Source organism: Furipterus horrens, unplaced genomic scaffold (assembly GCF_987537825.1).
Source record: "Furipterus horrens unplaced genomic scaffold, mFurHor1.1.pri manual_scaffold_3, whole genome shotgun sequence".
NCBI lineage: Eukaryota > Metazoa > Chordata > Mammalia > Chiroptera > Furipteridae > Furipterus > Furipterus horrens.
Window position 1 is genome coordinate 154,646,560 of NW_028327173.1, and position 12,240 is coordinate 154,658,799.

At 41.1% G+C, this 12,240-nt stretch overlaps 1 protein-coding gene across 4 annotated transcripts in view; it reads left to right on the forward strand.

The window, feature by feature from the left end:
• The window catches only part of GALK2 (galactokinase 2), a 114,661-nt gene that overhangs the window by 69,774 nt on the left and 32,647 nt on the right, over positions 1–12,240 (forward strand). For all 4 annotated transcript variants that reach the window (XM_090270579.1, XM_090270578.1, XM_090270580.1 and 1 more), the window contains one exon: positions 703–855. In XM_090270579.1, the coding sequence (XP_090126705.1) occupies positions 703–855 (153 nt within the window). The remainder of the gene's footprint in view (positions 1–702; positions 856–12,240) is intronic.

Below are 12,240 nucleotides of genomic sequence, written 5' to 3' on the forward strand. Positions count from 1 at the left end.
TGTTTTAGATGAGACCTGACAAGTAGACATGATGGCAGGAGTCCTGATGTTAATGTAAGTTAGATTCAGAATCTGAACAAAGTCCCAATTTGTTGTGCTTGCAAAGCACTTCACAATCTGACCTATGCTTTACCCCTCCTACCTACCCTCTTGCCACTCCTCACCCCTCAAATTCTAAGCTGCAGCTAACTTTCAATTCCCAAAGTTCTATTAACACCTCATAGTGTTTTTCTGCCTCCAAACTTGCCGATGCTCTTCCCTCTTCTTGACATCCTATTTGGGCAAATAAATTCTGTGCCTGCCCTACTTTTGCTCATCCTTGAAGATTCAGTTTAGATTTCCCTTTTTTTTTTTCCAAAGGAGCCTACACTAGGCTATATCTGATCATGTGCTTCAACTGTGTATCTGGACTTGGCACTATGCACTTTGCTACCATTGTAACACAGCCTGGAAATGTACTTGTCTACTTGACTGCCTTTCTCACTAGATTGTAAGCTCTGTGAGGGCAGAGACAGTGTCTGTCTTGTTCACTGTTATATCTCTAATGCCTAGTATAGTAACTGGAAGTTAGTAAATAATATTTGAAGGAATGAATGCATTTTTTAGGAAAAAGCTTTTACTGAGATATATAAGTACATAAATGGTTAATCTTTTTCTGAATTCTAATACAGCATATCTCACCTGTCATTTTTCTTCCAATAGGCCAAGTTGATAGAGTTTAGTCCTCTGAGGGCGACTGATGTGAAACTCCCAAGTGGGGCAGTGTTTGTGATTGCCAGCAGTTGTGTAGAAATGAACAAGGCAGCAACCTCCCATTTCAACATCAGGGTGATGGAGTGTCGGCTGGCTGCAAAGGTATGGACTTGGCAAACTAATGAAACTGAAGTAAACTTTTTCTTGTTCTTTTTCTCTTTGTTCCCTATTACTTTGTGTCTTTACCTAGAATTTAGGGAAACATTCTGACTGCAGTGACATTCTAACTGAAGGTCTTGGGGTGAACAATCTAATTCCAACTCGGGGTATCAATAAGCCTATACGTGTGCCCTGCAACCTCTAGCTATTAAGAAGCTATATGGACTTCACAGTTGAGTCTTCTAGGGTGGCACTGGGTCAAAGAGGACAGGTTATACATGTGAAACACAGATCACAAGTTAGGTTTATGGGTGGAGAAAGATGGAGGTGATTGACGGGAAGAAACCATAGTTGGTCTTGTTCCCTGAACAGAAGTTATGGGAGTCTCAACCCTTGATCTTCTTATATGCACCATTTTGTACTGGACCATCAGTGGTTTCTTTAAAAATATAGGCTTGGTGTAACCCTCCCTGTGCCAGAAGACTTCTACGTGTCTACTCGTTGGCAGCCGTCCGTCTCGAGAGACGATGGTGTAGCTTCTTAAGAGTCTATCTGCACCGCCGAGAATGGCTGTGCAGTCCAACTCGGGAGTGACACGGTATCTGTCTCCTCCCGTGTTGAATCGACATCTTGCGATGAAGCTGGAGTGTCCTCGTGAAGCTGAAGCTACAGAGCCTGGGCAGGGTGATATGGAGGGTCTGCTGTTGCCCATGCAGCAGACCCCCCCTCTCTTCGCAGCTGAAGGGTCCAAGGGAAAGACGGAGTCAATACAGCTTGGCTTCAGGTGCGCCGCAGGAGTTGCCGGTGTTGACTACAACGTCAAACCGCCTTAGGGACTCCGGCTCCGATTTTCTGTCGGGGTTTACTCCCTTAGCCTTTCCCCTAAAGAGGTATGCCGCAAGGCAGCGGAGGTTTTTTGGAGTCAGAGTTTTCCTTCTCTGATGTGCCCTGACTGGAAGATCGAACCAGCGACACTTAGCTCGCAGGCCGACGCTCAATCCACTGAGCCAAACCAGCCAGGGCCATACGTGTCTACTAGTGAAACACAAACCAGAGGAGTTCTTGCCAGTTCTTTGTTCCACAATTTAGAAGACCCTTGTTAGTCAAGCATTAAATCTACTTAGGAAATATGAAAAGCAGCATACAAAATGATACAGAACCTAAGAAGAGAGAGAGCAAGGAGTTAAAGTTACAGGGATAAGAAATTCCTTTGTAAATTATATAAATGTCTAATCACTATGCTATACACCCGAAGCTAACACAAAATAATATTGAATGTCAACTGTAATTGAAAAATAAAAAAAAAGAAAAGAAATAAGAAGTGGTTAGTATGTGATCAGGAGGTATATAACCATGTGCTCCAAAATGTGACACAAAAATTAAATATTATGGAAGATCCAGAAAAGCACATGATATAACTAGAAAGTCCGAGAGAACTGAGGCTGGGAGCTGGGTCATGGAGTCTGGGTCAGAAGCTCCACTGTGCTTTCTCCTGATGATTTTTCAAGTAGCAGCTAGAATGGTGGTTCAGAAATTTAAATCTGACCAGGTAATGCCCCTGCTTAACACCTTTCAAAAGCTACATTTCATTGGAATAAAGTAAAAAGTCCTCTTTACCACCTGGAGAGCCCGGCAGGATCCAAGGCTGTGCACCTCATCTTCTTCCTCTCAGCATCCCCAACTCCACTGCACTTTAGCCACGATGTTCGCTCTCACCTCAGTGACTTTGCACATGCCCGGAACACTCTTCCTCCAGCGCTCTTTGATGTCTCAGCCCAAATGTCCCTCAGGAAAACCTTCCTCGACTTCCTTATTCCCAGCCTAAGGTAGGGCTCCTTTTGTATGTTGCATTTCAGTACTGGTACTATAGCAATTGTTTAATGTCTGCCTTTTCTTTCTGATTTGATTTTACCCGAGAGCCAAGGCTGTGTCCACCTTAACCTAACCCCTGGCATAGTGCTGAGGCTGAAGCAGGCACAGGGTAAACATTTGTTGAATAAATGATTAACTGCTCCCTGTGTACCTGCCCAGTTTCACAAGTTTTTACAAGTGCATAATGTGTACCCAGCACTGGGCTTGCTACCATGGAGATGTGCAGGTGTAATTCTTTCTTTTAACTGACTTACTCCTTCACTGCTTACTCTCACCCCCTGAAGTTGTGAAGTTGAGGAGAGCAGAGATATGATGAGCCAGAAAAAATAAGAGATTTTTTTTTTCTGGGAAATTTTTTGGTTAAACCTTTTTTAAAAAAATCATCATTTAAATTTTTAAAATTTGGAATTTACTCTTCATATATTTTCTAAAAGTTATGTCATAGATGTGTTTTAATATTAAACTTGCACAGTATTTAATTAGTATATCTACGAGAAGAAGTAGTACAATAAACTTTTCAATATCAAGGCTTCAGTGACTTTATTTATTTATTTATTTTTAGGACAAGCTTCCTCTTTCAGGAGATGGAAGAAATTAGTGTCTTATTTGTTTGAGGACTTATTCTTGTTGACTAGTTATTTTGAGGTCGATGAGTAAGTGTTGCCTTCCTGAGGAGACCTCAAACATACACAACATTGTTTTCAAAGTTTATCACGAAATTAGACATCCTCCACAAGATCCATACATGAGCTAAAACAAGGATGAAAATGTAAAATGGATTCATGTTGTGACTACTCTCTTGAGAGAGACTCTGGGTCCCTCGGAATGGATGAAGAAACTACTCAGACACTCACCATCTGAGGAAGGAAGGGAGGGGGTTTTCTCTGAGGAAAATCGTCCTCGTTTCTTTATTAGCCAGCGTTTTTATCTACTTTCTACATGGGAAATGCATAAGGAAAACATGCAGCCCTTCACCAAATGGTTGGGAGTAATAACAAACAGAAATGCAGATCAATACAGGGTTGAGACACCCAGGTATTTTACAAAAGTTCAAGAACATTTACTTTCACTCAATCATTCTGTTTTTCACATCCTAATGACAAGAATGTGGGGCTATTTAGAGAAAATCAGAGCAGGTTCCCTTTTCCTTAAAAGCCACTTTGTATTTCTATTCTATCTTTAAAATCTCCTGGAGGGTGGGATACAGAGCAAGCATGGAAGACAACCTGCCGGCTAAGGGCCCAGGGGGGGCGGCTCCACACAGCGGTTAAAGTCTTTTGAACCATGCCTATCTGTCCCCCACATTCTCTACCAAAGATTCAAGAAAAAAGTGGTGGATAAAACTTTGATGCTGAATCTCTGTAATGAAAGTTGTCAGGATAGGGGGAATGTCTATTGATAGTTAATTATAAAAAGGGCATCTCTTTTGAAAGCAGTGGCTGAAAACCTTAATTGCAGAACCTCTTGTTCTTGAGGATGGCTTCTGAGTTTACCTGTGTAACTCCATATGTGTTTTAGAGGAACTGTGACCAGCAAAATTGGCATCTGATTTTGGCTCTTTGCCATGTATATAAAACACATTGTTTTCAATACTCTGAATTTTTCTCATTTTAAAAATATGTAAGAAAAAAGTGAAAGACTTTAATAAGGTGGAGAATGTTTTCTAAATCTTGTTGCAGCAAATCACTAGAATCCAAGATTACATATAAAGGGGAGATAAAGGTAAAATTGCTATTATGGGCTGCAAACATAGATCTTGATGTTAAGATTATGTTTTTGCCTACAGGCTAGAATTCTGCTAAGCATATATTTCTTCTTCTTCTTTTTTTTTTTTTTTGTATATTTTATTGATTATGTTGTTACAGTAGTCCCAATTTTTTCCCCCTTTGCTCCCCTCTGCCCAGTACTCCCCTTCCCCCACCAATCCCACCCCCCTTAGTTCATGTCCATGGGTTGTGCATATAAGTTCTTTGGCTTCACCTTTTCCTATATTATTCTTACCTTCCCCCTGTCTATTTTGTACCAACCGATTATGCTTCTTAATCCCTGTACCATTTCCCTATTTATCCCCCTTCCCCTTCCTAGCTGATAACCCTCCATATGATCCCTATACCTATGATTCTGTTCCTATTCTGGTTTGCTTAGTTGGATTTTGTTTTTATTTTTTAGATTCAGTTGATAATTGTGAATTTGTTATCATTTTAGTGTTCATAGTTTTGATCTTTTTTCTTAAATAAGTCCCTTTAACATTTCATATAATAATGGCTTGGTGATAATGAACTCTTTTAGCTTTACCTTGTCTGGGAAGCACTTCATTTGCCCTTCCACTCTAAATGATAGCTTTGCTGGATAGAGTAATCTTGGTTGTAGGTCCTTGCTTTTCATCACATTGAATACTTCTTGCCAGTACCTTCTTGCCTGCAAAGTTTCTTTTGAGAAATCAGCTGATAGTTTTATAGGCACCCCTTTGTAGGTAATGCTCTGCTTTTCTCTTGCTGCTTTGAAGATTCTCTCTTTATCTTTCACCTTTGACATTTTAATTATGATGTGTCTTAGTGTGGTCCTCCTTGAGTATAGCTTGTTTGGGACTCTCTGTGGTTCCTAGACTTGTATGTCTATTTTCTTTGCGAAATATGGGAAGTTTTCCTTCATTATTTTTTCACATAACCTTTCAATTTCTTGCTCTTCCTCTTCTCCTTCTGGCACCCCTATGATTCTGATGTTGGCAGGTTTAAAGTTGTCCCAGAGGTTCCTAAGCCTCTCCTCATTTTTTTCAATTCTTGTTTCCTCATTCTGTACTGGTTGACTGTCTTTTTTCTTTATGTTCCAAATCATTGATTTGAACCCCGACTTCCTTTCCTTCACCATTGGTTTTGTGTGGATTTTCCTTCATTTCATTTAGCATAGCCTTTACTTCTTCCCTTAGGTGTCTGCTGTACTCAAGCATATCTGTCAAGCCTGTGAGCTTCTTTATCACCAGTGTTTTGAATTCTGTGTCTGTTAGGTTGGCTAACTCCTGGTCTGTTAGGTTGGCTATCTCCTCGTCATTTAGTTCTCCCTCTGGAACCTTGATCCATTCCATCTTTTAGGCCATACTTCTCTACTTCTCATCTTGACAGGCTCTTGTGTTTGTTTACCTCTGTGTCTTAGGTAGAGCTGTTGCACCTGTTACATTGTAAGGGGCTGAGCCTTACGTATTCATCAGTACAGAGCAACCTGTTTCACCAGGTTGTGCCGCTGTATGTGGGGGAGAGGTCAGAGAGAAAACAATGCCACTTGTTTAGCACTTGCCCCTTTTCCAGGCACTTCTCCCACTTCTGTATGGGACTTGTGCCTCTCTGGCTGTTGCCCTGGCCATCGTTCACAGAGTGGGTGGGTCTGCAGATGTTCTAGGACCACAAGGGCCCTTTAAACAGTGGACTCTGCTGAGAGACTGGAAGTTTCTTCCTCTGCCCCAACCCCCACTGTTTTGCACAGTTAGAAGCAATGAGGCTTGATTTTCCCTGGTGCTGGGGCTGTGAGCTTTGGGTCTGGTCAGGTGCTGGGAACACTCCCCAGGTGTCTCTCCCCACTTTTTAAAATGTGTGACTGCACTTTCTGCTGGTCTTCCACTGCCGCTGCTGCCACTGCCACCCCACCACATCGTCTCCACCTGGGCTCTGCCCCTCCTACCTGTCTGGATAAGTATTTCTTCTTTATATCTTTGTTTGCTGGACTTCCATGCATTTTGATTTTTCTGGAACTTCTGGTTGTCTCTAGATTTGAGGTTGTTGTATTCCTTCTTAGTTGTGGTGGGAGACCCAGCGTGTCTGTTTGGGCCTCCATCTTGGCCAGAAGTCAAGCATATGTTTCTCACAACACGATTCCATTTTCCCATTTTCAGTAATATGTGAATGAATATAATTTGTGTTTGGAAATGGTCTCATTAAGTCAGGAACTAAACTCCCATGTTAAAAAGGTAAAGAAGCTTGTCTTAATCTGCATGAACATTCTGTTTTCAGACAATAAAATAAAGTATCAGTGGAGAAATGACTTCTCAGGATAGTTTTGAAAATAGGACTGATTAGATAAAGCTGCACATGCCAAAATTGTAATGAATAACATTTTTCTTTTTTTTTTTTTTCTATCTCTTCACCTCTATTTTGAAAATGATTGCCTTTTGTATCTTAGGACAGGGAAGTACACTAAATCAATAAAGATGATTTTTCTTTGTTTTACCTTAATGTTGATAGTTTCTTCCATTCTTTAAAAATTTTTTACTTAAGTTGTTAGTATACAATATTATATTAGTTATATTAGTTTAAGGTGTACAATAAAGTGATTTGACATTTTTATACCTTACAATGTGGTCACCCCACTAATTCTAGAATCACAGGTGTCACCATGCAAACTTATCACAATATTATTGACCATATTTCCCCTCACTTTTTTCATTCATCCCCCTACCCTCTCCCTTCTGGTAAACATCCCTTTGGTCACTGTCTTCTATTCTATTCTTTTTTTTAATCCTCACCCAAGGACATGCTTATGATTTTTTTTTTTTTTAGAGAGAGAGGAAGGAAGGGAGAAAGAGGGGGAGAGAAACATTGACTATCCATGTGAGAGAGAAACACCCATTGGTTGCTTCTTGCACACACCCCGACCGGGTACTGAACCTGCAGCCTAGGTATGTGCCCCTAACTGGGAACCGAACCTGGAACCTTTTGGTTTATGGGATGATGCTCCAATCTACTGAGCCACACTAGTCAGGGCTCTACTTCTATTCTTAAATTTTCTTTCTCTCCCTCTATCTCCTCCTGCTCCTCTTTTTCCAGCAGCTTCCAAAAACTAATTGATGCAGATTCATTAAAAGTCAGTTTTGTAGAGCTATTTAAACTAAATAAAAGCAAACTCAATAGAGATTTATAATTATTACTTACATAAATTATACTTTTTAAAATTAATTTAATTTATTTTTATTTAATCTTTATTGTATGTTTTCCATTAACATTTAGTCTCCTTATGCCCCCCTACCCCCAGCAATCACCACACTGCTGTCCATGTCCGTGAGTCCTTTTTCCTTTTTGCTCAATCCCTCTACCCCCTAACCCCCCCCCACTAGCTGTCATCCATCTATGAATCTGTCCCCATTTTCCTTATTAGCTCGGTTTGTTCATTAGAGTCCACATATGAGTGAAATCATATGGTCACATGAATGATACTTTCAAGTGAAGCACATTTTTATGTTCTCAAATTAACAAAGTAGCCAGACATCTTTGATGAGCACAAAAATTTTAATATTTTACATGTATTCAGTGGCTTTAACTTTTCCAGAAATGTTTTATGTCCATAAAAGAGAGTATCCTTTAATTATATTGAGGGATAAAATGTGTGATGCCAATAATAAATATTATAGGAAATCAAATTGGGGAGAGAAGTTTTATTATTGCTTTTTGCATACCCCAAGCTCCTTGTGGCAGCATGTGAAGCAATGGGGAGTTTCATGTGGTCCTTTGATATTTCAAGGAAAATTTGCACTGTGATTCATTACAGAGCCTGTTTGGTCAGGGGCCATCACACACCCAGCTTTTTTTAAAGCTCCTGCCACTTAGTGGTCAGTATGGAACCTACTTTCTGTCTAGTGATAGACTGTGAGGAGAAGTGGGCATAATATTCTCGGGGCTTTGAAAGTTTCCTTGAATTTGAGTGAGGAAAACCTAAATACCCCAGAATGTGACCAGTTTCAATGAGACTGTTGATTCAGTTGAGTACATGCTGCCAAAAATCTAGCGTGGAGTATTCCTAAGATGGTGAGACCAAGCTGCAGGGCAGAGGCCGCACGGACTGGGGAATAGGGTTGATGTGTGTAGTGGAGCCAGGTTGTCGCAGGGCCTTCAGTGCTGTGCTAAGGGGCACCCAGGCTTGCTCCTGCAAGCAGTGGGAGCTACTAACATTGCTAGCAAGGTATTTTAGAAATATTAATCTGGCAGCAGGATCTTTTGGCTTGGATGAAGAGAAGCGGATCTTAAAGTGTCAGTGAGGATGGGATAAAATGGAGGGATATGAGAGATGCTATGACTGGACCTACAGAAAGGTCAGATATAAGACTTTCTGTGATTGGGTTTCTGTCATTCTTTGAGCATAAACACCATTATTTGGAGAAAGTTTTCCTTGACTACCTTCCCCACTTCCATCGTGTTAAGTGTCCTTTTATATGCTATTACCACATCCTGTATTTTTCTATTGTATCAGTTTATCACAATTGGATTTACTTCCTCACTGTGTAATTATTAAACATCTGTCTCCTCTGGAAGACTGAGCTCTGTGAAGTCAGGAGCAATGAGTCCGTTGAGGGCCTGAAAAGTAGTAGGTGCTCAGTTACAATCATTGCATGCAGATATGCATGAGTGAAGGCAAAGTGTTGAGTCAATAGGGCTGCAGTTTTCCGCTGAAATGATGGCTGGAAATCATAGGGCTGCCACTGATAGGCTTGGAGAAGACAGGATGGAAGGTGACTGGAAAGTGGGAGGGGATGAAATTTCCTTATGGAATTTTCTTATAAGTGGTTAGATATTTGAGGTTGGTGTATCTCTGGCTAAGGCTATAGCCTTCAGATAATATTTGTTTTGAGGTAACAGTTGAAAACAAGAACTTAGTTCAGATTGCTGAGGGAAAGAGTTGGGCAAGAGAAGATCAAAAGGCCAGGGGTTGAACTTGGGGGAAGCCTTCAGTTGAATAATGAGGGGAGAAAAGTGAGTCATGGACGAAGGTGGCATGAATACCAGAATGGTGAGAGGGAAACTAGGAAAAGTCATTGCTATAGAAGCCAGTGAAACAGGCAACATGAAGAAGATAGATAATGAAGAGTGCCAGAGCCACTGATTCATTAAGGAATGACAGGACTGGGAAAAACCCAGTGGCTTTAGAAGTGATTTTAGAGATAAGGAAGGACCTCCGGGAGGCCACACTCAATAGTCAGAGCAGCTACCAAGGTCCCGGAAGCGTGACTCTTGGTCTCTGGTTCTCATTGTTGGCCAGCGAAGGAGAGGGAAAAATGAAGAGCAGTAGCTTTAGGAATAAGACAATTAAGACAGGAAACATCTGTATATGTTTGAAGACACAGGAAAAAGTGTCAGATGGGAGAGAGCTAGCTAGAGAGGAAGGGGAATGTGGAGAAGGAAGGAAACTTGACCCTCACAGAATGCCTCTTTGTGGGCCAGGAAAGGTGCTGGGTGTTTTTATTATTTTATTTAATCTTCACAGTAGCTTGTGAAGTAGATATTCAGTGTCCCACTTTACCTGGGAATTTCCTGCCAAGGTAGGTTGTGACTTGTAAGGAAGCGCAGGAGTCTGAATCTGTCCCTTGTGCCTCCTAGAAGTCAGGCGTGAATGAGGTTTGGAGTGTGGTGCTCGGAGATGCTGCAGATGGCTGGGCTGAGGGCTCAGTGAGGAGATCCATTATGCCCAGTCGATTTCTTCAGATTTATGCTGTGGCCCATAAACGAGCATGCACAGTGGGGATGACTAACACTGAGGAAGCTGAATGTGGAGAATGATGGTTATGAGTGGCTGTTTGCAGAGCCGGGAACAGACTCTGGAACCTCCCTGAAGTGGTATCTGATACGAACACTTAATGTTTGCTGTGGTGAAAAGAAAATGGTGAATGTTGTCAAAGAACTTCTCTTATTTTCCCACCCTGCTGTTAAGCGAAGAACTTGTAATGAAATAACCCATATCCCTGACTCAAAGCCCTGCTTCAAAAATGTGAAGAGGGCTAGCCACCAGGGCTGTAAGTGGCAAATTCCCTCAAGGAGTTCTGTGTTTGAGCAACAGCGATCTTACCCACCCACTTCCCTCATATGCAAGTCATGTTTCTGTTTCCTGAGCCAAATTTCAGAGTGCTTAAGTGGCTTTTCTATTTTACTCCCACAATGTAGTGCTCATGGCTGCGCAGCTGTTGTTGAGGGCATGTGGTAGATGTCATTCTTACTGAAATACACACCCAATTGGCTGTGTGGATCCTCCAGCTGAGGGCTCAATGAACCCAACAGCAAACTGGGATACTGTTGGAGTGAACGTGAGCCTCTGTATGTTAGTGCCTCTGTCTGTGGTGGAAAGGCACACAGGGAGGCTGCCTCAGACGTCAACCTTGTAGGCACCAGGCATCCCTTGCAGACTTTCTCCCTACACATCTCTGCGCCAATTTCCTGGGATGTGGCAGCTAAGGCAGGGGTGGCCAGGGGTGGGAATTTAGAGATCGTTGCTGACCGAAAGCTTCTTAGGAAGAACCCATTCTCAGTACTTGGGAGCCATTCTTTGATGTTTTTTCTTTTCTCCTTCTTTGAAGGAACCCATCTATCAAAGTGTTTTTTAAATCACTGGAATGTTTATTTCTAACACCAATCTTAGTTTATTCTTTGAAAACCATTTTTAAGACTCATTGGTGATTTAAACTAATACGAGTAGCACAACATAGATATCAGCTAGACCTCACTGAGAATGTGGCCTCGGGGAAGCGAGAAACAGTTATAGGACCTGGGTTCAATTTCCAACTTTGTCTCTTTGGGCAAGTCACTTACTCTCATCTCTTAAATAGAGTAACAGTACCTATCTCACAGACTTGTCAAAGATGAAAAGAAATAAAAAAGCACATTTAAAATCATGTAGCACCATGCAAGCTTCATTGCTTATTTCAGTTGGATTTGGATCTGTCTTTCTAGAAAGCTTCATTCCAGAGATCATCGACTTCAGCTATTTTTCTTTATAAAATAAACATGTTATATGTTTTTCTTTTTCATTATGTATGTCTTTATAACTTTTCTGAAATTTAATTTTGGAATAAAGACCATGAATGAATAAATTAAGTGAATGAGTGAATGGGCCCATCTGTGGGGGTATGAAATCTAACACTGCTAATAAACTCTAACAAAATGTTCTAAGCAAACAAGGTCAGAAGAAAGGCCTTAGTTTGTGTTTTTGCTTTAAAAATGGCACCAGGTTCTCTGAAGTAATTGAACAGAAAAATATAATGCTGTTGTCTTTTTTCCCAGTTCTGCCTCAAATCATTATTAACTCCTTCCACATGTATGAGCCAGAGGTTTAAAAAGAGGATTAATAAATATAAGAATTTATGTTATTAACATTCTTCAGAAGTAAGTGGCCCTAAGCAGAGTACAATGGTCTTTTGGTAAAACCTGCTTCCTGTTAAAAAGAAAGAAAATCAAATCATCAGCATAACAGAAGAGTAAATCAGTTGCTCATTGCCTTGAAGAATAATTTCCCCCTTTTCAGCTTGCTTCTTTTTGCTGTTGGTGCTCTCTGCACCGGCTGTCTTCACACCCAAGAATTGAATTTTATAGACCTCAGGAAGAGAGATATCTTAGCTGTTTTGATTGTCACCTACCTGCTCTGAAGGGCTTAATGAGTGGTTTGGGGAGAATGAGTGAAACATATTCTGGATTGGGGTTCTGGTGAATGGACCTGGTTACAAAGGTTTGGTTTCTACTTAACCTCCTTCAGCAGATTGGGGTGGTGCCC